The sequence below is a fragment of the Nakaseomyces glabratus genome, chromosome C (assembly GCF_010111755.1).
Source record: "Nakaseomyces glabratus chromosome C, complete sequence".
NCBI classification, from domain to species: Eukaryota; Fungi; Ascomycota; class Saccharomycetes; order Saccharomycetales; family Saccharomycetaceae; genus Nakaseomyces; species Nakaseomyces glabratus.
Genome location: NC_088953.1, coordinates 101663 through 128795, shown reverse-complemented (window position 1 = coordinate 128795; position 27133 = coordinate 101663). Strand labels below are relative to the sequence as shown.

The 27133-nt window shown below is 44.9% G+C and overlaps 5 protein-coding genes across 5 annotated transcripts; all 5 read right to left on the bottom strand.

Moving 5' to 3' along the window:
- Positions 1-733: 733 nt before the first annotated feature.
- GVI51_C00781 (uncharacterized protein) lies at positions 734-1168 on the bottom strand (the record flags this gene model as incomplete). The annotated part of the gene is made up of 1 exon (XM_065626599.1): positions 734-1168. One exon carries the CDS (start codon positions 1166-1168, stop codon positions 734-736), a length of 435 nt encoding a protein of 144 aa, XP_065482671.1.
- An 815-nt stretch (positions 1169-1983) lies between these two features.
- On the bottom strand, positions 1984-5082 carry GVI51_C00759 (uncharacterized protein; the record flags this gene model as incomplete). Its single annotated transcript, XM_065626598.1, has 1 exon — positions 1984-5082. The coding sequence occupies one exon, from the start codon at positions 5080-5082 to the stop codon at positions 1984-1986; it is 3099 nt and encodes a 1032-aa protein (XP_065482670.1).
- Positions 5083-12309: 7227 nt separating this feature from the next.
- Positions 12310-14682, bottom strand: EPA8 (the record flags this gene model as incomplete). The annotated part of the gene is made up of 1 exon (XM_445219.1): positions 12310-14682. One exon carries the CDS (start codon positions 14680-14682, stop codon positions 12310-12312), a length of 2373 nt encoding a protein of 790 aa, XP_445219.1.
- Positions 14683-18796: 4114 nt separating this feature from the next.
- On the bottom strand, positions 18797-19231 carry GVI51_C00715 (uncharacterized protein; the record flags this gene model as incomplete). Its single annotated transcript, XM_065626597.1, has 1 exon — positions 18797-19231. The coding sequence occupies one exon, from the start codon at positions 19229-19231 to the stop codon at positions 18797-18799; it is 435 nt and encodes a 144-aa protein (XP_065482669.1).
- An 808-nt stretch (positions 19232-20039) lies between these two features.
- GVI51_C00693 (uncharacterized protein) lies at positions 20040-23612 on the bottom strand (the record flags this gene model as incomplete). The annotated part of the gene is made up of 1 exon (XM_065626596.1): positions 20040-23612. The coding sequence occupies one exon, from the start codon at positions 23610-23612 to the stop codon at positions 20040-20042; it is 3573 nt and encodes a 1190-aa protein (XP_065482668.1).
- Between the last annotated feature and the right edge of the window lie 3521 nt (positions 23613-27133).

The following is a 27133-nucleotide window of genomic DNA, read 5'->3' as shown; positions in this document are numbered from 1 at the left end:
ATTAACATATCAACACATCATGACTTTGTGAGAATTAGACCCGCTATCAGCAGCAGTGCTTGTTATTCTGGTGAGAATAGTGGTGGAGCTGTCTTTCCTGCACACTCGATTCACGGGTGCATCAGTTATTCCAACAATGTCCGATATACGGTACGTTGAATTGTGCTGAGAATATCATAATACGCAGTAAATAGCATGTCTGGGAATTCACAGTTGGGTGAGCTTACTCGAAAGTGACACCGGCTACGGCATTACTTGGTGGGGGAAGACAGCTTGGTAATGGCAGTTTCAATAACTGTATATATCAAACAGGTGTTGGCTGTTCCTGCGCATCATCTATTGTACAGTGCCTATACTATTTGACACTCTCCTCTGGAACACCAATACAGAGCACGTTACTGCTTGCTGTTACACATGGCGATATTCACTAAGCATACCGAGCAGGCGGCACTCCAAACTGGTCATAATTTGTGGCATCGCCTCTAACATAACTTACTAGTTCTGAATTTGAATCTGAATCTAACTCATACATACAGCGTATTCGAAGGAATGCACTAGACAATTGACCTGTCGTTGGTACGGTGAGGTCTCGAAGCACATCTGCCAGCGAGCTCATTCATGTGCGGCTTTTGGAGTAATGCTGTGATTATAATCTGCTGTCCAGCTTGGTTTATTGGTTTTGGGAAGTATATCAGATCGACAGGGCCTTGAGTCCAGTGCCTTTTTATACATGCTATTTAGCTGAACAGCTCCCTGTCTGTGCTTGGTTGCAATTTGTCCTGGTGTGGTGGCTGCGGATCAGAACGGTGAATTTGTCCTTGGCACGTCCCAGGGATGTCTTGGCACGTCTTGGCACGTCTTGGCAGCGACATGACATGTCTTGGCAGAGGTGTTTGGACAGTGGCTGGTGGGACGGTGTGGAGGCTACTGTTGGTGCTGTGTGTACTGTTGGTGGTGTGAGGATACGGGATGCCAAGAACGGTGCGTCGTGTGCGTACGGCTCTGCGCGGGCTGCGTGGGCTGCGTGGGCTGCGTGGGCTATGCCCTCCTGCAGACGAACTGCGTCGCTCCCCGTTCCATACGCGGCTCCCTCAGGCCACTTCTGTGCCCCACCACCACTCACCGAGTGATTTACATATTGCGAGAGTGGGTCTTGCCCCCGCGGCATTCCCCTCGCTCTCGTTCTCCTTCTCTCTCCTTCTCTATCCTTCTCCGTCAGCCTCCTCACAGATGCGGCGTGCTCAAGAGGAGTCAGAACGATTTACGGTTCTCCCACCAGGCACAAGGCCCTTCCTTACATTACGTCTGCTGGAAGGACCCTGCTGATGGCATGCTTCGTTCTGCATGCATCATGTGGAGTAGTGTTGGCCATGCGACCCCGTTGCAAGCACTACGGGCAGTGCAATAGAATTATTGATATAATCAGTATGTAGACAGCTCAATAGAATTATCAATATACTCATATGTAGACAGCTCAATAGAATTATCAATATACTCATATGTAGACATCTCAATATATTTATCAATATACTCATATGTAGGCAGCGACTGCTCAATTGAAAAAGGGAACAAGTATTGCTACAGTTAGTAGTGTTTGTAGAAACACATATCACTGGTTGAGATGTTGTTACTAATATGGTAGCAACTACGTTACGTTCGTTATTCCTCGAGAACCTTCCCAGGTCCTCCCTGATCGCCCTAAATATAAATTTTCGGCTGAACAATGACAAGCTTCGGCCCTTCTCTTGGCCAGTAGAGAGTTCTGCTGAATTAACCGAAATGGGTATCAATTTAGACTAGTCTGGTGGTAAGCTTATACAAACTAAATTATATATTATTATATACAGTCTCAAACTAAAAACAGCTAATAAAGAACTTAAAATATGATTTCACAAATCTCTAATGGAAGCATAAAATGATTACCAGTAACGAACAAAAACTAAGCTTTGCAGGAAACTATGTCTGCATACAACCGTCGCATGCTTAGAACAGCGCCATGACCAGTCCTGCAATAGCAAAGGAAACAAAGTTGGCACCTCTCTGTGCAGCGTCGCCATGGAACACAGACCCGATGTATGAAGAACTGACTGAAACAGTAGCTGCTCCGCTACCCGAACCACCTCTGACAGCAGACGCATTAGAGCCTGAATTAGAACTTGAACTAGGCTTGGTACCACTGTTAGAGCCAGAGTTGGAGCCGGAATTGGAACCAGAGTTGGAGCCAGAATTCGAGGCAGCATTGGAGCCGGCATTGGAACCAGAGTTGGAGCCAGAATTGGAACCTGAATTAGAACCAGGCTTGGTACCACTGTTAGAGCCAGAGTTGGAGCCAGCATTAGAGCCAGCATTGGAACCAGCATTAGAACCTGAGTTGGAACCTGAGTTAGAACCAGGCTTGGTACCACCGTTAGAGCCAGAATTGGAGCCAGCATTAGAGCCAGCATTGGTACCACTGTTAGAGCCAGCATTACTACCAGAGTTAGAACCAGAGTTAGAACCAGGCTTGGTACCACCGTTAGAGCCAGAATTGGAACCTGGGTTGGAGCCAGAGTTAGAACCAGCATTAGAACCTGAGTTGGCACCTGAGTTGGAGCCAGCATTGGAGCCAGCATTGGAACCAGCATTAGAACCTGAGTTGGAACCTGAGTTAGTACCCGAGTTAGAACCTCCATTAGAACCACCATTGGTATTACCGGTAGAACCACCAGGATTGGAGCTAGGCTTCGAACCAGAATTGGAACCGGTAGGATTGGAACTAGGTCTGGAGTTGGAGCTAGAAATGGAGCTAGAAATGGAGCTAGAAATGGATCTAGGACCAGAGCTAGGACCAGAGCTAGGACCAGAGCTAGGACCAGAGCTAGGACCAGAGCTAGGAGCAGAGCTAGGACCAGAGCTAACACCAGAACCACCAGTAGGCACCATAGAGGTGTCTACTGAACGAGAAACGTTAGACGACACAGACACACTAGGAGAGTAGAACACCGCACCGTCGTCCACACGGTCGTAAGTCAGGTACGTAGAGGATAGCACAATTGTGTGGCCAAAAGAGTCCGAGGTGGTCACATGCGTAACAATCTTCGTGATTGTGTGTCCATCAGAGACAAACACAGAGGTGTAGTCCGCCTCCCCGCCATCACTTGGCTTCAATGGGATCGTGGTGACGATGGTGGTAGGGTTGCCGTTGGAGTCCTTGGTGGTGATGTGGGAGACGAGGTCTGTCTCGAAGTCACCGTTGCCCTTGTCGATCGTCGTCGTGTAGTCAACCTCCGCTGGCGTGATCGTCGACACCGTCGTCGTCCCAGTACGTGTCACTCCGTCCTCACCCTCAGATGGGAAGTACGAGATCACAACTGTCTTAGAGCTTCCGTCATCCTCAGTAACTGTGCTCGTCACAACAGGTGGCTGCGAGTATGGCTCAGGCGACGTGAACACTCCCTCGTCCACCTGCGCGAACGACGCCATCGTCGTCGTGATCGTCACCGTCTTCCCGTCAGAATCAGTAGTGGTGATGTGCGACACAACCTCAGTGATCGTGTGCCCATCAGACGTGATAGTCGTCGTGTAGTCAGCCTCCGCTGGCGTGATCGTCGACACCGTCGTCGTCCCAGTACGTGTCACTCCGTCCTCACCCTCAGATGGGAAGTACGAGATCACAACTGTCTTAGAGGTTCCGTCATCCTCAGTAACTGTGCTCGTCACAACAGGTGGCTGCGAGTATGGCTCAGGCGACGTGAACACTCCCTCGTCCACCTGCGCGAACGACGCCATCGTCGTCGTGATCGTCACCGTCTTCCCGTCAGAATCAGTAGTGGTGATGTGCGACACAACCTCAGTGATCGTGTGCCCATCAGACGTGATAGTCGTCGTGTAGTCTGGCTCTTCCACCTTGACCGTGATAGTTTTAGTAGCAACGTGTTCCCCAGTGTCATCTGACGCAATGTAGTACGTAACAATATCAACCTCCACTAGACGGTCTTTCGAGACAGTGGTGGTGAAAAATGAACAGGTAGAAGATGATCCAAGAACAACGCTAGTGAAGTGACCATAGAGATCGTACGCTGCTGCATACGACACATATTTGGTACACCCAGGGAAACTGGTCGAATCGGTCACTGTAGAGGTTTTGGCATCTGGACATACAAATGATTCATCAGAGTTAAACATAACAGCATCCAGGGTAACACTCGTACCATTCCTATCGAGAGTTTTTTGAACAATCTTAAAATTCTTGGATGTGGCACAACGCAAGAATCCTAATTGACTGTTATCAATTATCAGATGGTAGGTGTTTCTGGAGGTGACAACTTCCAATACAGTGTTGTTCAGATCGTTACTAGAGATGTTAATCGACATAACTTTAGTGTCAAAACCAACGTAGTTTGGACCTTTGACAAACGAGGAGTCAAGCAGGATATCATGGCCACTTGTGGCTACACTGTCTTTAACATTCACTCCACTTTCACCCGATGGAAAGCGGAAGTTAAATGGTATTGTTGCATGGTCAATATCATCAAACCACATCCTACTGTTGCTCAAGTCATATATCCATGTGAAAGATACAGGACCTTCATAGAAAACGTCTGAATCTACCAAGTAACCTTGGCTCAAGGAGACAGTAGATGTTGCAGGATATGTTACTGACTGAAAATTCTTGAAATAGGTGTCCAAAGAATATAGTGTCTTGAAGTCTAAATACGCAGTACTTCCTTCTCGAATACTTGCCGTTAGATTCATCTGCCCCTTGCCGCTAAATGAATCACCAGTCATCTTCACTGTAGTGGGCCCGGTAGCAAATACATCATAAAGAGCAACATTATGGCCCAAATCAATTGAACCTCCGTGGTATGTGAACAGAACACCTGGCGAACCTGGTTCAATGGCTTCCAATGTAAAGTAAGTAGGTAACTTAATATTGCCATTGAAAGTAATCTCTTTCACTGTAGCTCCATAATACAAGACATATCCGGCATCCCCAGTAATATCCCCATCGTGTACATATGCTGGGTCATTGGTATTGACACTAATATCATCTGAAAGTACCCTTGATATCAGAGATATCAAAAGAACACAAATAGACCACATATTGGTTTGGTCTGAACTTCCTTGTTAGATAGGTTTAGCTTGTTTTCTACTTCAGATGGTAAAGGAGAATGCTATTCCCAAAATGACAGGATCAGAAAATGCAGGAATTAGTGCCCTTTTTATATCTTTTCCTTCGTCTTGTTTCATCGTATCGGTCAATTATCAAATTCTTTTTATCTGCCCAGTACACCTACAGTTCAATACACACCTAAACACATAACTATCGGCTCTAAAACAACAGTCAGAAATAAAAATAATAGACAATAATTCTCGAGTACATGACTGTCATGCTCCCTTCTCCTATATCATGCCCAACCGTCTTATCGGTGATAATAGCAGCAGAATATCATCACGGATTCTCCGCAAAATAGCTGATCCCCAGCATGGGTTTCAGAGTAATCTAAAGGTGGCAGTATTCTCTCTATGGTATTTTGCGAACCTTATGCGGTGTGTTCTGTTCTATCATACACCACTATGTTATGATACTTCTGTTTACATTTGGAGGTCTGGCATTATCAAAAGTTAGCAACCGATTACGGCAATACTTACTAATGGCCTAAACGTCTAATTGGATTGAGTGGTGTCTCTTTCTGCATAGAGGAAGCTGTTGGTAGCAGCAATTGCATCCCATTTCCTTTTCCAATTCCTTTCCCATTTGGTTTACATTTGTTGTTTGTTTGCTATCCCTGTCGAATGCAATTTCAGATTTTCAAACCACCAAATGTAGTAAATATCCATCCAGGGCATTCGTCAGATCCAGAGGACATTTCTGTTTCTAAATCATCAGTGTCCTGAGGAATAGCACAGAAATGGTAGACTTCCTTCCAGTGTCCCCTTGACTAACTATCGAAGAGGATTTACCATGAACGTTCAATAAAACCCAAATTAGTAAGTACTTCCATACTCTATAAGCCAATTATGGAATCTCGATTCTGAGAGGGTTAGCAAGAAGAAAAAAGGGAAAAAAAGAAAAACATCCAAGAGAGTTCCACTCGTGCATTTGTGCCCTTATTGCTTTATTAGGCTTCATTATATTATTTGCAGACCCTTGTATCGATGGCATCAGTTATTTGTAACCGGTACAACACATAGTACATAGGTTTCCCATGGGAATGAATACTTTGATCATCCTAATCTAAAAAGTTTGGGGTATGGCACTCTCGAAAACCAACCTTCTGGTAGCAAAACAAACGAAAAAACATTATATTGTGGACAGAATTACTACAAGTTGATTTACTGTAGCAATACAAAAAAGCAACGACAAATATCAACATTGGCCGGTGTGGGATAGCCACCGGTAACAGTCTACCTCCTCTCAGACACACAAACCACCGCACACACTTGCAAACTCTAGCAGCCTTCTAATCATCCTAACAAGTCGCAATGTATAGAAACATACACCACCAAACAGACTCCATCATGTGCAGGAAACATGGCAGGCTGTATAGAATCCAGAAAAAGAAATAAGCACATCAGAAAAGCAATAATAACTGGACGGCTACGGGGTCGTCTGTGTTTGTTTCACGGGTTCCTTACACCTTCCAAGTTAGTATCCGGATCTGGGATCCCCATAATTAAGGGGCTCACACCAATTTGTAATTCCATTTGTAATTCCATTTGTGATTTCATTTGTAATTCAACTGTAATTCAACTGTAATTCAGGAATAATTAATTACCATCCCTGGCCAGGCTGACTTGCCCGTCCCGGTAGATCAGTAGACAGTTTGGGAGACCCTGCTTGGTCTCTGGCCACTCCAGTGGTCATGGAATCAAACTACTTCCCTCACCAGCTTTTCTTTTTCCACACCGTACGGCAGCAGGGACAAATCACTGTCCCCCCATTTGTCCCACTGACAATCCCCCGACACCTTTTCTTTTTTGTCGCTACACTCATATGTCCAGCAATACGACCCCTCCCCCACTCTTGTCCTCACATGTCCTTCCAGGACAAACACACTTTCCGCTCCACTGCTGATTCCCCGACATATCACTCTATCACTCTATCACTCTATCACTCCAGCTCCCAACATCCTCCTCGAACAATCCCTTCACCGCTACACCACTGCAAACCACACGATGGCACGCGATCAGCATAACATAACATAAACTCTACTATCCCACATCTCAAGCCTGCTCGCAAGCAGCCTCACTGGCATGACGATCTTACATATATGCCCTCGTCTTGTGCATCTTTGAGGATAAACCCCATATGCACCGACCTTGCCAGACTCTCTTGACAGATACCCTCATGGACACAACCTTGTTCATCATGCTCCAAAGTAATCTGATCCTAACTACTCCGAAACCACTCAGTAGCAATGTACATGCATAGTCATAGCCATGCTGTCTTTGCAGCTGGGTCTTACATATAAGCAACTACAATTGTCCAATTGACTAGACAACCGGCACTTGCTAACCCATGTCAATTGCCCATGTCTAGTCCTATCATTGTGGTCATGAGCCAAGTTCTCTGTTCAACTGTCTCCCCACTAGCTAGATGGAGACACCATAAACACCATTTGATCGGAAGACGAGCAGATCAATCTCATCACACCGGCTGCATGCCAGTGCCCTCCGCCAATGTGTCGTGTCTAGGTATGTGTATACCCATGGCTTGCTTTCAAACTGAAGGGAGGACTAGCTTCCAACTCCTCTTCTATAATAGATAGCATGATAAATACTATTACTGTTCTGTTCGAACAGTTATCTCGAGACTGTAGTGTGTATCCAGTATATGTATCATGTCGAGACCTCGGCAAGGAGAACGGTCACTTCTATTCTGGGAGAGCACAGATGACGCACACTCACACACGTACGTGTAAGCATACCGAACCCCATGACACAGGCAGGCCTTTTTAAAATTACACTTCGGTATGCAGTTCTTTTGGCAATCGACTGCAAAATATCCATATGAGGTTCAGAGCCCATTCAATGTAACGGAAACTGAGGTACCAGCTAGCAGCGCTGATTTGCACTGTAATTGCAAAAGCATATCGTTCTAACGGGTGCACAGCCATAATCACCGCCTGATGGAAAGAGACCAGAGACGTTATAGAACTTCTGTCCGTTCTAATTGGGGACATTCTGTTGGTGCATCTTCACCAGGCATACATGGACGAGTTCATATCCCTATGGCCAAATCAAATCCAGCACTATATCCCCTGTCACTGGTGCAACTTGTAAACGGTTGCACAGTCTAACAATTGCAGAACTTGGCCTTTTCCACCGAAGGTATCCAGAGGTCGTCATAATAACTACAAAACTGCAAGCTATTGGTAATAATGAAAGCACAGAGTAGGCTCAGAGGCGACCGACAACGGGGTCATACATAGAGTATTGGCAGATGAGGGAAAAGGGTACGGGAATAACGCCCATTTTTACGGCAATGAAGAGGAAGAGGACACCAAAGAGACACGGAATCAAACGTCCGAACATCTGGCAGAACGAGAGAGTTAACAGCATACTGGTGTAGTTCCTGTATCGTGGTTTGCGGCTCCCGTATCTCTGCCAGCCCGATCTGCTCACTCCCTCGTCCAAACCACTACGGTAGGCAGATTCTGTTCTGTCCGATAACATATTACCACACTCACATACTCAAGATCTTCCGTTGTGCTTCACACATTATCTGTTATTCTAACATTATTGTTTTTATTTATCATCAACCTGCAGCTACTCATCCCCGATGCCCAAGTCACATCCTATAATATATCCAAATGTGTAATGTCTCCAATCCAGTGGTACAATTCCGGTTGCTGGAGTCTGTGATTTGACCCTTTGTCTCAAGGTTAAAACTGACCTTCTAATCTTCTAAATGAACTCGAATTGTATTCTGCTGTGAGGATTATCATCTACAGGAATTACTTCCAAGAGAAGTCACCAATTCCCTCCCACCGGTCGTCTCACATACGTTCACCACAACTGCAACTCATATTGAGTGCACTCTATGTCCTTTAGCTCTGGTTCAATGCCAGCAAGTCTCACTCTATTCTTATCACAGTTACCTGATCTCCCCTTCCAGTATGTAACAACACCACCTCCAGCATGACCAATACACACAGTCCATTATACGAGTACAACTTCCGCACCATTCAAAGCTGTCATGCACCAACTTGATATAGGATTTGATGTTTCCAATCCCACAACATATGAATGTCAAATTGTGGGTATAAAAGCAGTGGCATTGGCCCGCTTCCTCAAAGCATCCTTGTACCATTTACAGCATCAACTTTCAATACCACAACAAATTTACTTCTAGAGATGGCGCTCGTTCAAATAACTCATTCAGGAAGAACAACCTGGGTGCTTCATTGTCCATACTAGTATGTCAAGGAAATATGACGTTGGTACCTCATAGTAACCTGTAACCTGAGTTCGGGAGCTGTCGCGATTACGTCATGAAGCTAACGGTCATACGCATAATGACTCTGGCAGGCAACACTTCCATTGATCCCGATGCTTAACAACATGTCAGTTCGATACTGATACGTCTCACATAGTTATTTGAAACAGCTACAGGGCATGTCAGATATACAGTCTGAGCCCAGTGTCTTGGCTTCTGAACCTACAGCCACTGAATAAATCATCCATTGCTTTTCTATACTGAAAGCTGTTCAGTTCCTTTTATTAGATGCATGATGCGATTAACAACCATACATTCGAATATGGTGGATATAGTTATGTTGCAATTGTAATTATGAACCAGTACATTCCCAGGTCTTAATAACCTAAAGGCCACGCACCTGTTTCCTCCTATTTGGTTGCTACTCCCACTTGGTAGTAGAGTCTTTCTCTGACGTAGTTTATTCTTTGTTGATTGTTCTTCATTCTTTGTTCTTCGTTCTTCAGCAATCACTAATGCATCTCTTCCGAGAGCACAGTTACCATCACAAATGCCATGATCCAAAGGTGCGCATTGCTGCCCACATTGAACATACTATCCTGTTATATTCTGCTGGGGCGTAGCTCAAAACACTCATTCATTTGTCAATGGTTTCTGCGCAAGCCTTCTCATCCACATAGATGCCCGTGGTGACAGATCCCCCCCTCCCAGTATGTACACAGACGGAACAGACCTGACCTGAGTGTACCAAATTGCCACAGCTACTCTCATTAGAAGGCCATACTTGCTACCGAGTGTGATACATATAGTGGATATAGCTTATGCTCCTGCCATGTGTCATTATCAAATGCTTGTACCAGATGGCATGATTCAAAAAGGTTTTATCGGTACACCAGTTTTAGAGAAAGGTCGTACTACTCCCATGAATATGATCAGCCTTGCTATGTCGTTCACTATATCTCACCAAAGCCTCAACTGTGAGTGGATGTTATTCTAGTTCTGGTATTGCACAACTTGTTGCGGGAGTAGCACGCAATACAACACAGTCAGCTGCATTTTTTCCCCGTCTGAATATGAACTGTATGTTCTCATCCAGCGCAGGCCCTGATTAATGAGTGTCTCTGGCGGGTGGCTATGACTAATGCTGTGCTGCTCAAATAGCTATCATAGATTAGCTGGAAGTCGTTTTGGAAGTTGGCTTGACGTCTACACCAGAAAATAACAACTCGTAGTTTTAGTTTGGTGACCATAAGGAGCGTTCAGCGTCACTAATTATTTCTTACAGAACTCTCTCACATAACAGGGATGGTTGTCGCGGTGAGTGTTCACTAGTGAAGATACAATAATAGTGGTGGAGATTACTGGACATAGCAGTTGTGTTGCATCACACCAATGGGGGGAATTGTGTTGATGGCAAGTTTTTGTCCTGGTGTGCTGGCTGCGGAAGAGAAAAGTGAATTTGTCCTTGGCACGTCCCAGGGATGTCTTGGCACGTCTTGGCACGTCTTGGCAGCGACATGACATGTCTTGGCAGAGGTGTTTGGACAGTGGCTGGTGGGACGGTGTGGAGGCTACTGTTGGTGCTGTGTGTACTGTTGGTGGTGTGTGTGCTGTGAGGATACGGGATGCCAAGAAAGTGCGACGTGCGCGTACGGTTCCCCGTAATACCTATCGACTACAGGACTGTTGTGTTTTTTTACTGAACTTTAAGGAACTATCGTGTCTCCATGTTTGCCATGCCAAGAACAATGACAATTGGTCCGGATGTCGGATATACTCTATGATTTACAAAAAGGAGAATTATGAGAAACCCAGCAGACACACTCTGTACCAACTGGACATCTGCAGGCATCTTAGATATCACCATTCATGGCGTAGCACAACATCAACTCTTATTAGGTAGTACTCCACGGTGTGCCTTTGGTTAGCTAATCTTGGTGTGATTTGCAGTTTGTCAAGATACACACGATTTGCCGATCAGAATGCAGCCGCAACGGACTTTACGATTTTCCGCTAACCGGTTCGCCATTTGCTAAAAGTGCATTCACTATGCTATTTATTGCATGCATTGGTGTATCACGGGCGATACTATTTCTCATCTGTAGCTATTCTAATTGTGGTACAAAATGTTCCTTATTACTGAGATCCCCTTCAATAAAGGAAGGTAAGTTTGTACACGTGAATGAATATAAAAGTTGTGCAGCAAGTTTCGTCTGTGCCGGCATTGAGGTTTCGCAAACAAATTAATATTCATGGACCGTGTTTTAGTGTGCGCTGCCTTCAAAAATGGTTGGTTATGGCAACCATAACGATTGATTCTGTTTACGTGTCTATTTTTTGTGTGTTTTTAGATTGAGGGGTTACTTGTTAGTGTAATGGCGGTCAAGGTAAAACCACACCAATTACTATATTATATGTAGACTAACAAACAAAAGCTGTTCTGATTGTCACTTCATGACAATTATTACTCGTAGAGTTATAGGATCTAGTACAGTAGCACCGGAAACTATATATTATAGATTTAGTGAAGCAAATTTCACATCACCCTCAGGAATTAACAAGAAATATACATTATGTCAATCATGATCTATTTTACTGTATAGATCATGCATGATATCGTAACAGAGGTTGCGAAATTGCACCTAATTAATTATATGTTTTAGTTTTATTATTATTTTTCATTAAAAATATATACATTGGAAATTTCCAAACTATAGTGAAAATACACATAACAAAAATCTCATCAAAAGCCATGTGATGTAAACTTTAAACCACACACATTCAAGCATGATTGTTTTGAGATAAATGAGCACAATACACAGTGATGGATACAATCAGAAAAATGACAGCACCAGGAATTTCTAATCATATACATCATTATCACTAATTCATAATACTTCGACCAGTGCAAAAAGTAGCCCTGCCACTGCCGACATAACAATACTAGACACTCTGTTGACAGCACTACCCTGATAAACGGTCCCAATAACTGTTGGATTGACCGGCCTGCTATTTGAAATACTGTTTACAGCATTTCTGCTGGGGGAGCTAGCAACTACATTAGCAGTTGAAATGCTTCCTGAATTCCCTCTGGAACTTGTGTTTGTAACAGATTTGCTGTCTTCTCTACTAGAAGCGGGGGCCAAGTTGGTGCCTGAACCTGAATGTTCATTATTGTTAGGTTGTGTTTCAGCATTACTGACATTTGAAGGAGAGTTCTCCTTGGAAGCCGAGTGAACCCCTGCATTTGGCTTAGAATCGGTGACGATTGGTGATGGCGGTCTAGCACTGGAGTGGAAGCTGTTACTATTAGAGTAATTTGAGCTTACCGTGGCACTCGATGTAAGTTTGTTCATCCCTTCATTATTACCAGCGGAGTTTACCCTATCTATTGTCTTATGACTAGAAGTAGTAGGTTCAGTATAAGTCCAGGTATGACTAGCAGTGATTATACGCCCGTCACTAATCGTCGTGGGCTGACATACAATAATTATAGTTTGTGTCTTATCATTGGTAACAACAGTCGTGGTGATAGTTGTAGAGTTACCTACTGCCAGATCAATTGAAGTTGGGATACTCTTTGTATTAGTTGGACTTTCTGGATCACCTGTATACAAGGAAGAATAACTGTGCATAGAGATGTTGCTTGGTGAGAGTGATGTTGAAGAATTTGAAATAGGAAAGGGATTTGGTGAAGGATATGGTGATGGAGATGGACTTGGTGATGGAGATGGACTAGGCGATGGGGATGGAGATGGGGATGGGGATGGAGATGGGGATGGCTTTGGACTTGGTGATGGCTTTGGACCTGGTGAAAAAGATGGTGAAGGAGATGGGCTTGGCGATGGACTTGGTGATGGAGATGGGCTTGGGGATGGAGATGGTGAAGGAGATGGACTAGGCGATGGGGATGGGGATGGAGATGGGGATGGGGATGGAGATGGGGATGGGGATGGAGATGGGGATGGGGATGGAGATGGGGATGGCTTTGGACTTGGTGATGGCTTTGGACCTGGTGAAAAAGATGGTGAAGGAGATGGGCTTGGCGATGGACTTGGTGATGGAGATGGGCTTGGGGATGGAGATGGTGAAGGAGATGGCTTTGGACTTGGCGATGGACTTGGTGATGGGGATGGGGATGGAGATGGAGATGGGGATGGAGATGGACTTGGAGATGGGGATGGAGATGGAGATGGGGATGGGGATGGAGATGGAGATGGAGATGGGGACGGAGATGGCTTTGGACTTGGTGATGGTGAAGGAGATGATGATAGGCCCGGAGGAGTAGGGGTATAACACGATGAATTTATTGGATCCCAAAATCCAATTTGACAGGATGGTGTTTCTGGGACGTCGGCACATGGCGTAGCAACATAATATATAGTACTAGTAATAGGAAGTACATTAGGTGCCTGCATTGTTGTGATATAAGAAGTGCTGTAAGTAGTTGTGGTATTTATGCTCCTGCAACTGTTTTCATACCCAATGTATGCAGGGCATGACTCACCATCTGGAAGAGAGAACAGAAGCTCAGGAATGTCTGTTCCTGGTTCCGTCGCACCATTTAAGTAATATGAAAAGTCCAAAGCTGCCCTACCATCTCTGTTGTTGAAAAACAATCTTAACGGATAGAAAACCTCTTTCTCAAGAAAAACCTCAACGTCTTTTCTGGTACCCGCCCAAATGTCATATGCAATATAATCACCCAAATTGTTCCTCGTAGCTTCATGCGCACAGCAATCAAATGCATTTCCAGCCCCCAAATTCATAAGCAGCAAGTCGTCAGCCTCCATATGGAAACGATATCGACCAGATTCCTTTGGTTTAAAGTAGCCATATAGAAGCATAGTAAAATTCGTTAAAGTAATTTGGTCGGGGAAGTTGAATGAAGCTGGCAGGTTTGAAAATTCAACATGGCAGTCTTGTGTCCTATGCTCAAAATTCAAGCTCATCACGTTCTGGGCTGTACCAATTAGTTTGTGAGACTCAAATCCGGTTCTGGGGTACTCCGGGTTTAAATAAGCAGGGTCCCAACAATGTGGACCAATACCATGGTTGTCTAAAGGATATTCATATAACTCCATTGACAGTCCTGGCGTCAATTTCGTTCCGAGCAACGGAGAGCAGCCAAGGGGGTAGTCTGATAGTGCCCTTGATGAATCTTCATCTCTCTTGTAATTTTGATACTTTTCAAGACGTGAAGCATCTGCCAGGGATAAGTATAACACGAGTTGGCTAACCAACAATGATAGTGCAATCATTTGTCTTTCTGTGTTATTGATTTTGCTTAAGGTTTAGGAAAATAACATGAAAGATGTTCAACAGATCATTTTCATAAAAAGTGAAAATTAGGCCGGCTTATATATTTTGCTGAGATGTAAACCTTGATCGAAAATCCTTGTTCAATTCTCGAGTAATGCAAGAATGATTTTCAATTGCAAATCAGATCCACTATCGTTTATCTTAAGGTCAATCATACTTAAAACAGAATGAGTTAAAAATAGATTTAATGGTACCTTTGTCAACACCTATGATTAACAGTGAATGTTTCCTAATCTGCTTGATCAAATAGTAGTACGGCCGATAAAAACGCTGCATGCACTTGCTCAGTCAATTTGTCCAACATTACAGTATGTCTCGTTACCAAGAAACAGGTCTATATCGCCTCTATGTACGTACGCATCTTAGATGCTCTAGGAGAAGTTTAAGTAGGTCATGTTAACATTAGGGAGAAGATGCAAATATTGATATATTAAGACTAAAACAAAAGTTCTAGAGCTTGCCTTTAGGACGAATTTAATAATCCGATTTATTAAGGGGAATTGTTATTTAGCAATAATAATATAGAGGAATACACCCTTGGAGCCACTCCTTCTTGTGTCATATAGCTTCCATCCCCCTTCCTACCATTTGTAAGTACACACGCGAAGGTCATACAGGAAAGCATTATTCTATTAAGGCTCTACCTATTCTCTCCTATCGGTAACAAAACAGGTATAGGAAACTGAGCTATAATTGATCAAAACAACATCACAAAACCAAACTGAGTGTTAGCGCGCCTTCTGTGGTCCACAAATATTAATTTTGTCAGCTTCACATAATAATACTCACGTACCCGGCTAATAAAGTGTCTCATAGAAGAGGTGACTGAGAGACACTGGAGTTCTCTGCTATTAGAAAAAGAAAAATTACTGAAACATGGACGGCGAAAATAATCAATATTAATAATCCGCTAGTAATTAAAATTTCGAGTAGCTATTAAACGTAATTTAATCAATACAATTATTACAGCCAATAATTGAAGTTAATAATATATCTAGTATATTACTCATTTCCGTCCCTTTTCTATGCTGTTCCATACACTCTTCTCACACTGTTCTCCCACTGTTCTCACCGTAAACTGTTTGTGGTATGGCAGACGGACCATCAGGGTTCGGCCAGTGTTCACTTTCCTTGTTTCAGTTCATGTTTCATTCACGGCATGTCTATGGTGCTCATAAATGCTATCAGCCTTTCCATACAATAGCAGCAATCAGTCACACTAGTGCCCACCAGAGTAGACCAGACGGCCAGTGGAAGACTCCTCCCTTCTTGCTAAGACAAATGCTCATACCACAGCTAGCACAGCTCGCACAACTGCGAACACACAAACATGCGCACAACTGCGATTTGTCCTGCACAGCTTTTCTTCTCACACAAAAGAAAGACGACACATACAACAAAGGACATGTCCCTCCCACCACAAATGTCCTCAGTCCCACAGACATCTCAGAATGTCGCAGCAATCGCTGAAAACTGTGGGATCGGCCTCGTCGCACAGCACTTCCAAAGTCGCCACCCGCTTCAGCAGCAACACCACTGATCCTTGTCTAGCTATTGGCCGTCTGTACCGTTCACCAAGGATCACTTCCACCGACACTAGTACTTCACCAGTGCTCCCACCAGTGCTCCCACCAGTGCTCACTCCAGTGCTCACTCCACTGGCCTCGACCTGCTCAAAGCGGGCAAGACATAGTTCGTACCACGACCTAACAACACCAATGGAGAAGTCTCATCTATGGGAGGTTCTTGCAACTGTCTGCATTCCACAATCCTACAATGTTCACCTTAACACAAATACTCTATCCATTGCGTCGACCGTCTATACCTATCTGTACTAGTCCATATCTTCATATGCCTGTCCATATCTTCATATGCCTGTCCATATCATCATATGCCTATGCCGTCTTGAACTTTCTCGATCGAGGCATCCGCTACACTATCTCGAATTCAAAACTAGAAACAGAATAAAAAGGAAAAGTGACCGACTCAATGTAGCACATCAGATCCCATGGCCTGTTCTGCAGCCCAAACATGTAGATCGACAACCCTATACATGCGTAGAACTGCACACAAAATTGTCTACTACCACGTACAATGCACTCGCGCTTGTCCACTCACTACGTTTCCATACCGTGTTAAAAAAATTTTCATCATTCGCAGAGCCTACATGGCCACCGTAATACCAGCTAGGAAGCAACCTCATCCTTCTCGCCTCTGCCCTCCTGCCCTCTTAAGCATCTTGCTTCTGTATAATCATGATCGTTGTACACCTCGCCATAACCGCCATAACCGCCATGGCACTACCGCCTTCATTGCTAATCATAACTGCCGCTCCCACAATCTCCCACAATACCATTCCAGCACCCTGCTGTAATATATCCTGGTGACGGCTGTGGCCAACTTAATCTTAAATGCATACAAATCCAAATGGTTAGGAAACCAATTGAGCCTGCAATAGCAACTCTATCCATCTAAGGTTTAGACCAAGACACTACCCAATTGTATCTATCATCCCTCATATGAAAAACCTAGCCTCATACCATCAACATTGGCATCAATATGGCTGTGGTATAATACGCCACAGACATGCACCGCTTCCATTCAAAGCACATATCCCACATAATTCAACGGTAACGGTCTGGCCATACCGGTGACGACTGTCCATACATGCACGACCAGACCATTCCATTGCAGCAACATCGTCATTGTCGCCCCATACCAAAACCTCGGCTCCACCAAGTCATTAACCAATTGGCTATATCCGATATCCCTTTACAGAGTGAATTGAGATTCATATTAGCTCAGGCACGCAACATCCATCGTCTCCGTCCTTTACTTCCCAAATGACTCAACCCAACATCACAATGCAACTAGACACAATCACATGCACACCATTCCACCTAGCCACAGCTCTCGAGAAATCCACACTGGTCTAGTGCACTTGAATGAGATATACACTTTCGACAATCCGCAAAGCAATCATGGTATGATGTGCCGTTGCTGTATCTTTCCACAACCTACTTATAACCAGACAGCAATCAACAAAAGAGCGTCAAACCACAAATATATCCATGCACTAATCTTTCCCAATGTCCCCTTAAATCCGGGAGTCACTTGTACCAGTTGACAGTTGATGACTTCACCAGATTAGCATCAATAGCTAGGTCTTGTGTGATGAGTGTCTTGAGCGTATAGGGTATCTCTGTTGTGCAGTATATCTTAATTGCACATTAGATGCTGTTGAATAGCAGAGCCACAGGGTTGCATCCACCTAGATATGGTGTGTGTGCATAATTATCTCAAATAAATCAACGCCAAACATTAACATATCAACACATCATGACTTTGTGAGAATTAGACCCGCTATCAGCAGCAGTGCTTGTTATTCTGGTGAGAATAGTGGTGGAGCTGTCTTTCCTGCACACTCGATTCACGGGTGCATCAGTTATTCCAACAATGTCCGATATACGGTACGTTGAATTGTGCTGAGAATATCATAATACGCAGTAAATAGCATGTCTGGGAATTCACAGTTGGGTGAGCTTACTCGAAAGTGACACCGGCTACGGCATTACTTGGTGGGGGAAGACAGCTTGGTAATGGCAGTTTCAATAACTGTATATATCAAACAGGTGTTGGCTGTTCCTGCGCATCATCTATTGTACAGTGCCTATACTATTTGACACTCTCCTCTGGAACACCAATACAGAGCACGTTACTGCTTGCTGTTACACATGGCGATATTCACTAAGCATACCGAGCAGGCGGCACTCCAAACTGGTCATAATTTGTGGCATCGCCTCTAACATAACTTACTAGTTCTGAATTTGAATCTGAATCTAACTCATACATACAGCGTATTCGAAGGAATGCACTAGACAATTGACCTGTCGTTGGTACGGTGAGGTCTCGAAGCACATCTGCCAGCGAGCTCATTCATGTGCGGCTTTTGGAGTAATGCTGTGATTATAATCTGCTGTCCAGCTTGGTTTATTGGTTTTGGGAAGTATATCAGATCGACAGGGCCTTGAGTCCAGTGCCTTTTTATACATGCTATTTAGCTGAACAGCTCCCTGTCTGTGCTTGGTTGCAATTTGTCCTGGTGTGGTGGCTGCGGATCAGAACGGTGAATTTGTCCTTGGCACGTCCCAGGGATGTCTTGGCACGTCTTGGCACGTCTTGGCAGCGACATGACATGTCTTGGCAGAGGTGTTTGGACAGTGGCTGGTGGGACGGTGTGGAGGCTACTGTTGGTGCTGTGTGTACTGTTGGTGGTGTGAGGATACGGGATGCCAAGAACGGTGCGTCGTGTGCGTACGGCTCTGCGCGGGCTGCGTGGGCTGCGTGGGCTGCGTGGGCTATGCCCTCCTGCAGACGAACTGCGTCGCTCCCCGTTCCATACGCGGCTCCCTCAGGCCACTTCTGTGCCCCACCACCACTCACCGAGTGATTTACATATTGCGAGAGTGGGTCTTGCCCCCGCGGCATTCCCCTCGCTCTCGTTCTCCTTCTCTCTCCTTCTCTATCCTTCTCCGTCAGCCTCCTCACAGATGCGGCGTGCTCAAGAGGAGTCAGAACGATTTACGGTTCTCCCACCAGGCACAAGGCCCTTCCTTACATTACGTCTGCTGGAAGGACCCTGCTGATGGCATGCTTCGTTCTGCATGCATCATGTGGAGTAGTGTTGGCCATGCGACCCCGTTGCAAGCACTACGGGCAGTGCAATAGAATTATTGATATAATCAGTATGTAGACAGCTCAATAGAATTATCAATATACTCATATGTAGACAGCTCAATATATTTATCAATATACTCATGCATAGCCAGTGCAATAGATCCAGTAATGTGCTAATATGTAGGCAGCGACTGATCAATTGAAAAAGGGAATAAGTATTGCAAAAGTTAGTTTTTGTAGAAACACATATCACTGGTTGAGATGTTGTTACTAATATGGTAGCAACTACGTTACGTTCATTATTCCTCGAGAACGTTCCCAGGTCCTCCCTGATCGCCCTAAATATAAACTTTCGGCTGAACAATGACAAGCTTCGGCCCTTCTCTTGGCCAGTAGAGAGTCCTGCTGAATCAATCGAAATGGGTATCAATTTAGACTAGTTTGGTAAGCTTATACAAACTAAATTATATATTATGATATACAGTCTCAAACTAAAAACAGCTATTAAAGAACTTAAATATGACTTCACAAATCTCTAATGGAAGCATGAAATGATTACCAGTAACGAACAAAAACTAAGCTTTGCAGGAAAGCATGTCTGCATACAACCGTCGCATGCTTAGAACAGCGCCATGACCAGTCCTGCAATAGCAAAGGAAACAAAGTTGGCACCTCTCTGTGCAGCGTCGCCATGGAACACAGACCCGATGTATGAAGAACTGACTGAAACAGTAGCTGCTCCGCTACCCGAACCACCTCTGACAGCAGACGCATTAGAGCCTGAATTAGAACTTGAACTAGGCTTGGTACCACTGTTAGAGCCAGAGTTGGAGCCAGAATTCGAGGCAGCATTGGAGCCAGAATTCGAGCCAGAGTTGGTGCCAGAGTTAGAACCAGAATTAGAACCAGGCTTGGTACCACTGTTAGAACCAGAGTTGGAGCCGGAATTGGAACCAGAGTTGGAGCCGGAATTGGAACCAGCATTAGAACCAGAGTTAGAACCAGTGTTGGAGCCAGAATTGGAAGCAGGCTTGGTACCACTGTTAGAACCAGAGTTAGAACCAGAGTTAGTACCTGAATTGGTACCAGAGTTGGAGCCAGGATTAGAACCAGGCTGGGTACCACTGTTAGAGCCACCGTTAGTACCAGAGTTAGAACTACCGTTAGAATCAGAGTTAGAGCCAGAGTTAGAACCAGGATTAGAACCTGAGCTAGACCCACCATTGGTATTACCGGTAGAACCACCAGTATTAGAGCTAGGCTTCGAACCAGAATTGGAACCGGTAGGATTGGAACTAGGTCTCGAGTTGGAGCTAGAAATGGAGCTAGAAATGGATCTAGGAGCAGAGCTAGGAGCAGAGCTAGGAGCAGAGCTAGGAGCAGAGCTAGGAGCAGAGCTAGGAGCAGAGCTAGGAGCAGAGCTAGGAGCAGAGCTAGGAGCAGAGCTAGGAGCAGAGCTAGGAGCAGAGCTAGGAGCAGAGCTAGGAGCAGAGCTAGGAGCAGAGCTAGGAGCAGAGCTAGGAGCAGAGCTAGGAGCAGAGCTAACACCAGAACCATCAGTAGGCACCATAGAGGTGTCTACTGAACGAGAAACGTTAGACGACACAGACACACTAGGAGAGTAGAACACCGCACCATCGTCAACACGGTCGTAAGTCAGGTACGTAGAGGATAGCACAAATGTGTGGCCAAGGGAGTCCTTGGTGGTCACATGCGTAACAATCTTAGTAATGGTGTGTCCATCAGAGACAAACACAGAGGTGTAGTCCGCCTCCCCGCCATCACTTGGCTTCAATGGGATCGTGGTGACGATGGTGGTAGGGTTGCCGTTGGAGTCCTTCGTGGTGATGTGGGAGACGAGGTCTGTCTCGAAGTCACCGTTGCCCTTGTCGATCGTCGTGGTGTAGTCCGCCTCCCCGCCATCACTTGGCTTCAATGGGATCGTGGTGACGATGGTGGTAGGCTTGCCGTTGGAGTCCTTCGTGGTGATGTGGGAGACGAGGTCTGTCTCGAAGTCACCGTTGCCCTTGTCGATCGTCGTGGTGTAGTCCGCCTCCCCGCCATCACTTGGCTTCAATGGGATCGTGGTGACGATGGTGGTAGGCTTGCCGTTGGAGTCCTTCGTGGTGATGTGGGAGACGAGGTCTGTCTCGAAGTCACCGTTGCCCTTGTCGATCGTCGTGGTGTAGTCCGCCTCCCCGCCATCACTTGGCTTCAATGGGATCGTGGTGACGATGGTGGTAGGCTTGCCGTTGGAGTCCTTCGTGGTGATGTGGGAGACGAGGTCTGTCTCGAAGTCACCGTTGCCCTTGTCGATCGTCGTGGTGTAGTCCGCCTCCCCGCCATCACTTGGCTTCAATGGGATCGTGGTGACGATGGTGGTGGGCTTGCCGTTGGAGTCCTTCGTGGTGATGTGGGAGACGAGGTCTGTCTCGAAGTCACCGTTGCCCTTGTCGATCGTCGTGGTGTAGTCCGCCTCCCCGCCATCACTTGGCTTCAATGGGATCGTGGTGACGATGGTGGTAGGCTTGCCGTTGGAGTCCTTCGTGGTGATGTGGGAGACGAGGTCTGTCTCGAAGTCACCGTTGCCCTTGTCGATCGTCGTGGTGTAGTCTGGTTCCTCTGGAATGATCGTCGACACCGTCGTCGTCCCAGTACGTGTCACTCCGTCCTCACCCTCAGATGGGAAGTACGAGATCACAACCGTCTTCGAGCTTCCGTCATCCTCAGTAACTGTGCTCGTCACAACAGGTGGCTGCGAGTATGGCTCAGGCGACGTGAACACTCCCTCGTCCACCTGGTCGAACGACGCCATCGTGGTGGTGATCGTCACCGTCTTCCCGTCAGAATCAGTAGTGGTGATGTGCGACACAACCTCAGTGATCGTGTGCCCATCAGACGTGATAGTCGTCGTGTAGTCTGCCTCTGGTGTTTCTGCATATATTGTTATTGTTTTCGTGTGTATCGTAGCACCTTGCATGTTATCAAATTCCACATAATATGTGATGATGTCAGTTTCGGGTTTCCCGTCTTTAAGAACCGTTGTAGTGTAATAAGGACACGAATATGTGGCATTCAATCTTGTACTATCATAATCAAGGAAATAGTCAGAGGAATATTTTAGTTCGTATGTTTCATAATACGTACAGGGTGGGAGATCGGTAATAGTATTCACCTGAGGATCATTCACTGGACACTTCCGTTCAGCGGTTGGGTCGAAGTAGACACTATCTAATTCCACCATGGTGCCATTCCTATCAACAGTTCTTTTTACAGTCTTGAAACTATCGAGACCTAGACAATAAGTTTGGCAAAAATTACCTTCATAGGCAGTAAAAAATTTGAATTCATGTATATTCCTGTCTGTCTGGACAGTCAATGTGTAATAACAATTATAAGCTTCTGTTTTGATATCAGTCCATTTAAGTGACTGTACTATTGTGTCGAACGACAAATAAAATGGATTTGCGTAACTATTTGCATATATTCGGACACTCAATGGTTTAGTAGCGATACTGTCCTTCACATTAAATGAGCTCACGTTTGTGGGGGACCCACCCTGTAGCTCAAATCCACCAGCGAGGTTGGCTTCATCAGGATTATCAATCCATACAGACGAGGCAAATAAACTCATTACCGTACTATTAAAAAAATCGACAGGACCTTCAAAAAAAACATCACTTCGGGTCACAATAAATTGGCCAGTCCTCAATTTTGTACGTGGGGAAATTGTAGCATACTGTATATCGGTAATATCGTTCTGGGAACCACGTATATTATCAAAGTCCAGATACGCAGTACTTCCCTCACGAACATTCGAAGAAATATAAAAACCACGACCAGTGAAAGAATCACCAGTCATTACAATATTCGAAGGTCCCGTTCCTCCTCTGTTTGAAATCTCTATACCATTACCTGGAGCAGAAATTGAACCTCCATGATAAGTGAAAAAGTATCCAGGTCCTCCTTCGTGATAATCTGCTACCACAGAGAAATAAGTAGCAACGTTGATATTACCATTGACAGTAATTTCTTTAGCAATACCTCCAGTGTTCAGGATGTATCCGGCATCAGGCACATTAATATCACCATTGTATACATAGGTTGGGTCGCTAATAACAAAACCCCCATTATTATCAACCGAAAGTACCCTTGATATCAGAGATATCAAAAGAACATAAATAGACCACATATTGGCTTGGTCTGAACTTGCTTATGAGATAGGTTTAGCTTATTCTTTGTTCCAGATGGTAAAGGAAAATGCTATTCCCAGAATGACATGATCAGAAAATGCACGAATTAGTGCCCTTTTTATATGTTTTCCTTTGACTTGTTTCATGGCGTTGGTCAATGAGCAAACTCTTTTTATCTTCCATGTACACTTCCAGTTCAGTACACACCTAAACACATAACTATTAACTTTAAAATAACAGTTAGGAATGAAAAAAATAGACAATAATTCTCGAGTACATGAATGTCATGCTCCCTTCTCCTATATCAAGCCCAACCGTCTTATCGGCGATAATAGCAGCATTATATCATCACGGATTCACCGCAAGATAGCTGATTCCCAGCATGGCTTTCAGAGTAACCTAAAGATGGCAGTATTCTCTCTTTGGTATTTTGCGAACCTTATGCGGTGTGTTCTGTTCTATCATACACCATTATGTTATGATACTTTTGTTTACATTTGGAGGTCTGGCATTATCAAAAGTTAGCAACCGATTACGGCAATACTTACTAATGGCCTAAACGTCTAATCGGATTGAGTGGTGTCTCTTTCTGCATAGAGGAAGCTGTTTGATAGCAGCAATTGCATCACATTTCCTTTTCCAAATCCTTTCCCATTTGGCTTACATTTGTTGTTTGTTTGCTATCCCTGTCGAATGCAATTTCAGATTTTCAAAACACCAAATGTAGTAAATATCCATCCAGGGCATTCGTCAGATCCAGAGGACATTTCTGTTTCTAAATCATCAGTGTCCTGTGGAATAGCACAGAAATGGTAGACTTCCTTCCAGTGTCCCCTTGACTAACTATCGAAGAGGATTTACCATGAACGTTCAATAAAACCCAAATTAGTAAGTACTTCCATACTCTATAAGCCAATTATGGAATCTCGATTCTGAGAGGGTTAGCAAGAAGAAAAAAGGGAAAAAAAGAAAAACATCCAAGAGAGTTCCACTCGTGCATTTGTGCCCTTATTGCTTTATTAGGCTTCATTATATTATTTGCAGACCAGTGTCTCGATGACGTCAGTTGTTTGTGACTGGCACAACACATAGTACATAGGTTTCCCATGAGAATGAATACTTTGATCATCCTAATCTAAACAGCTTGGGGTATGGCACTCTCGAAAAGCAACCTTCTGGTAGCAAAGCAAACAAAAAAACATTATACTGTGGACAGAATTACTACAAGTTGATTTACTGTAGCAATACAAAAAAGCAACGACAGATATCAGCATCGGCCGGTGTGGCATAGCCATCGGTGGGAGTCTACCTCCTCTCAGACACACAAACCACCGCACACACTTGCAAACTCTAGCAGCCTTCTAATCATCCTAACAAGTCGCAATGTATAGAAACATACACCACCAAACAGACTCCATCATGTGCAGGAAACATGGCAGGCTGTATAGAGCCCAGAAAAAGAAATAAGCACATCAGAAAAGCAATAATAACTGGACGGCTACGGGGTCGTCTGTGTTTGTTTCACAGGTTCCTTACACCTTCCAAGTTAATATCCGGATCTGGGATCCCATAATTAAGGGGCTCACACCAATTTGTAATTCCATTTGTAATTCCATTTGTGATTTCATTTGTAATTCAACTGTAATTCAACTGTAATTCAGGAATAATTAATTACCATCCCTGGCCAGGCTGACTTGCCCGTCCCGGTAGATCAGTAGACAGTTTGGGAGACCCTGCTTGGTCTCTGGCCACTCCAGTGGTCATGGAATCAAACTACTTCCCTCACCAGCTTTTCTTTTTCCACACCGTACGGCAGCAGGGACAAATCACTGTCCCCCCATTTGTCCCACTGACAATCCCCCGACACCTTTTCTTTTTTGTCGCTACACTCATATGTCCAGCAATACGACCCCTCCCCCACTCTTGTCCTCACATGTCCTTCCAGGACAAACACACTTTCCGCTCCACTGCTGATTCCCCGACATATCACTCTATCACTCTATCACTCTATCACTCCAGCTCCCAACATCCTCCTCGAACAATCCCTTCACCGCTACACCACTGCAAACCACACGATGGCACGCGATCAGCATAACATAACATAAACTCTACTATCCCACATCTCAAGCCTGCTCGCAAGCAGCCTCACTGGCATGACGATCTTACATATATGCCCTCGTCTTGTGCATCTTTGAGGATAAACCCCATATGCACCGACCTTGCCAGACTCTCTTGACAGATACCCTCATGGACACAACCTTGTTCATCATGCTCCAAAGTAATCTGATCCTAACTACTCCGAAACCACTCAGTAGCAATGTACATGCATAGTCATAGCCATGCTGTCTTTGCAGCTGGGTCTTACATATAAGCAACTACAATTGTCCAATTGACTAGACAACCGGCACTTGCTAACCCATGTCAATTGCCCATGTCTAGTCCTATCATTGTGGTCATGAGCCAAGTTCTCTGTTCAACTGTCTCCCCACTAGCTAGATGGAGACACCATAAACACCATTTGATCGGAAGACGAGCAGATCAATCTCATCACACCGGCTGCATGCCAGTGCCCTCCGCCAATGTGTCGTGTCTAGGTATGTGTATACCCATGGCTTGCTTTCAAACTGAAGGGAGGACTGGCCTCAAACTCCTCTTCTATAATAGATAGCATTATAAATACTATTACTGTTCTGTTCGAACAGTTATCTCGAGACTGTAGTGTGTATCCAGTATATGTATCATGTCGAGACTTCGGCAAGGAGAACGGTCACTTCTATTCTGGAAGTGGACAGATGACGCACACTCACACACGTACGTGTAAGCATACCGAACCCCATGACACAGGCAGGCCTTTTTAAAATTACACTTCGGTATGCAGTTCTTTTGGCAATCGACTGCAAAATATCCATATGAGGTTCAGAGCCCATTCAATGTAACGGAAACTGAGGTACCAGCTAGCAGCGCTGATTTGCACTGTAATTGCAAAAGCATATCGTTCTAACGGGTGCACAGCCATAATCACCGCCTGATGGAAAGAGACCAGAGACGTTATAGAACTTCTGTCCGTTCTAATTGGGGACATTCTGTTGGTGCATCTTCACCAGGCATACATGGACGAGTTCATATCCCTATGGCCAAATCAAATCCAGCACTATATCCCCTGTCACTGGTGCAACTTGTAAACGGTTGCACAGTCTAACAATTGCAGAACTTGGCCTTTTCCACCGAAGGTATCCAGAGGTCGTCATAATAACTACAAAACTGCAAGCTATTGGTAATAATGAAAGCACAGAGTAGGCTCAGAGGCGACCGACAACGGGGTCATACATAGAGTATTGGCAGATGAGGGAAAAGGGTACGGGAATAACGCCCATTTTTACGGCAATGAAGAGGAAGAGGACACCAAAGAGACACGGAATCAAACGTCCGAACATCTGGCAGAACGAGAGAGTTAACAGCATACTGGTGTAGTTCCTGTATCGTGGTTGCGGCTCCCGTATCTCTGCCAGCCCGATCTGCT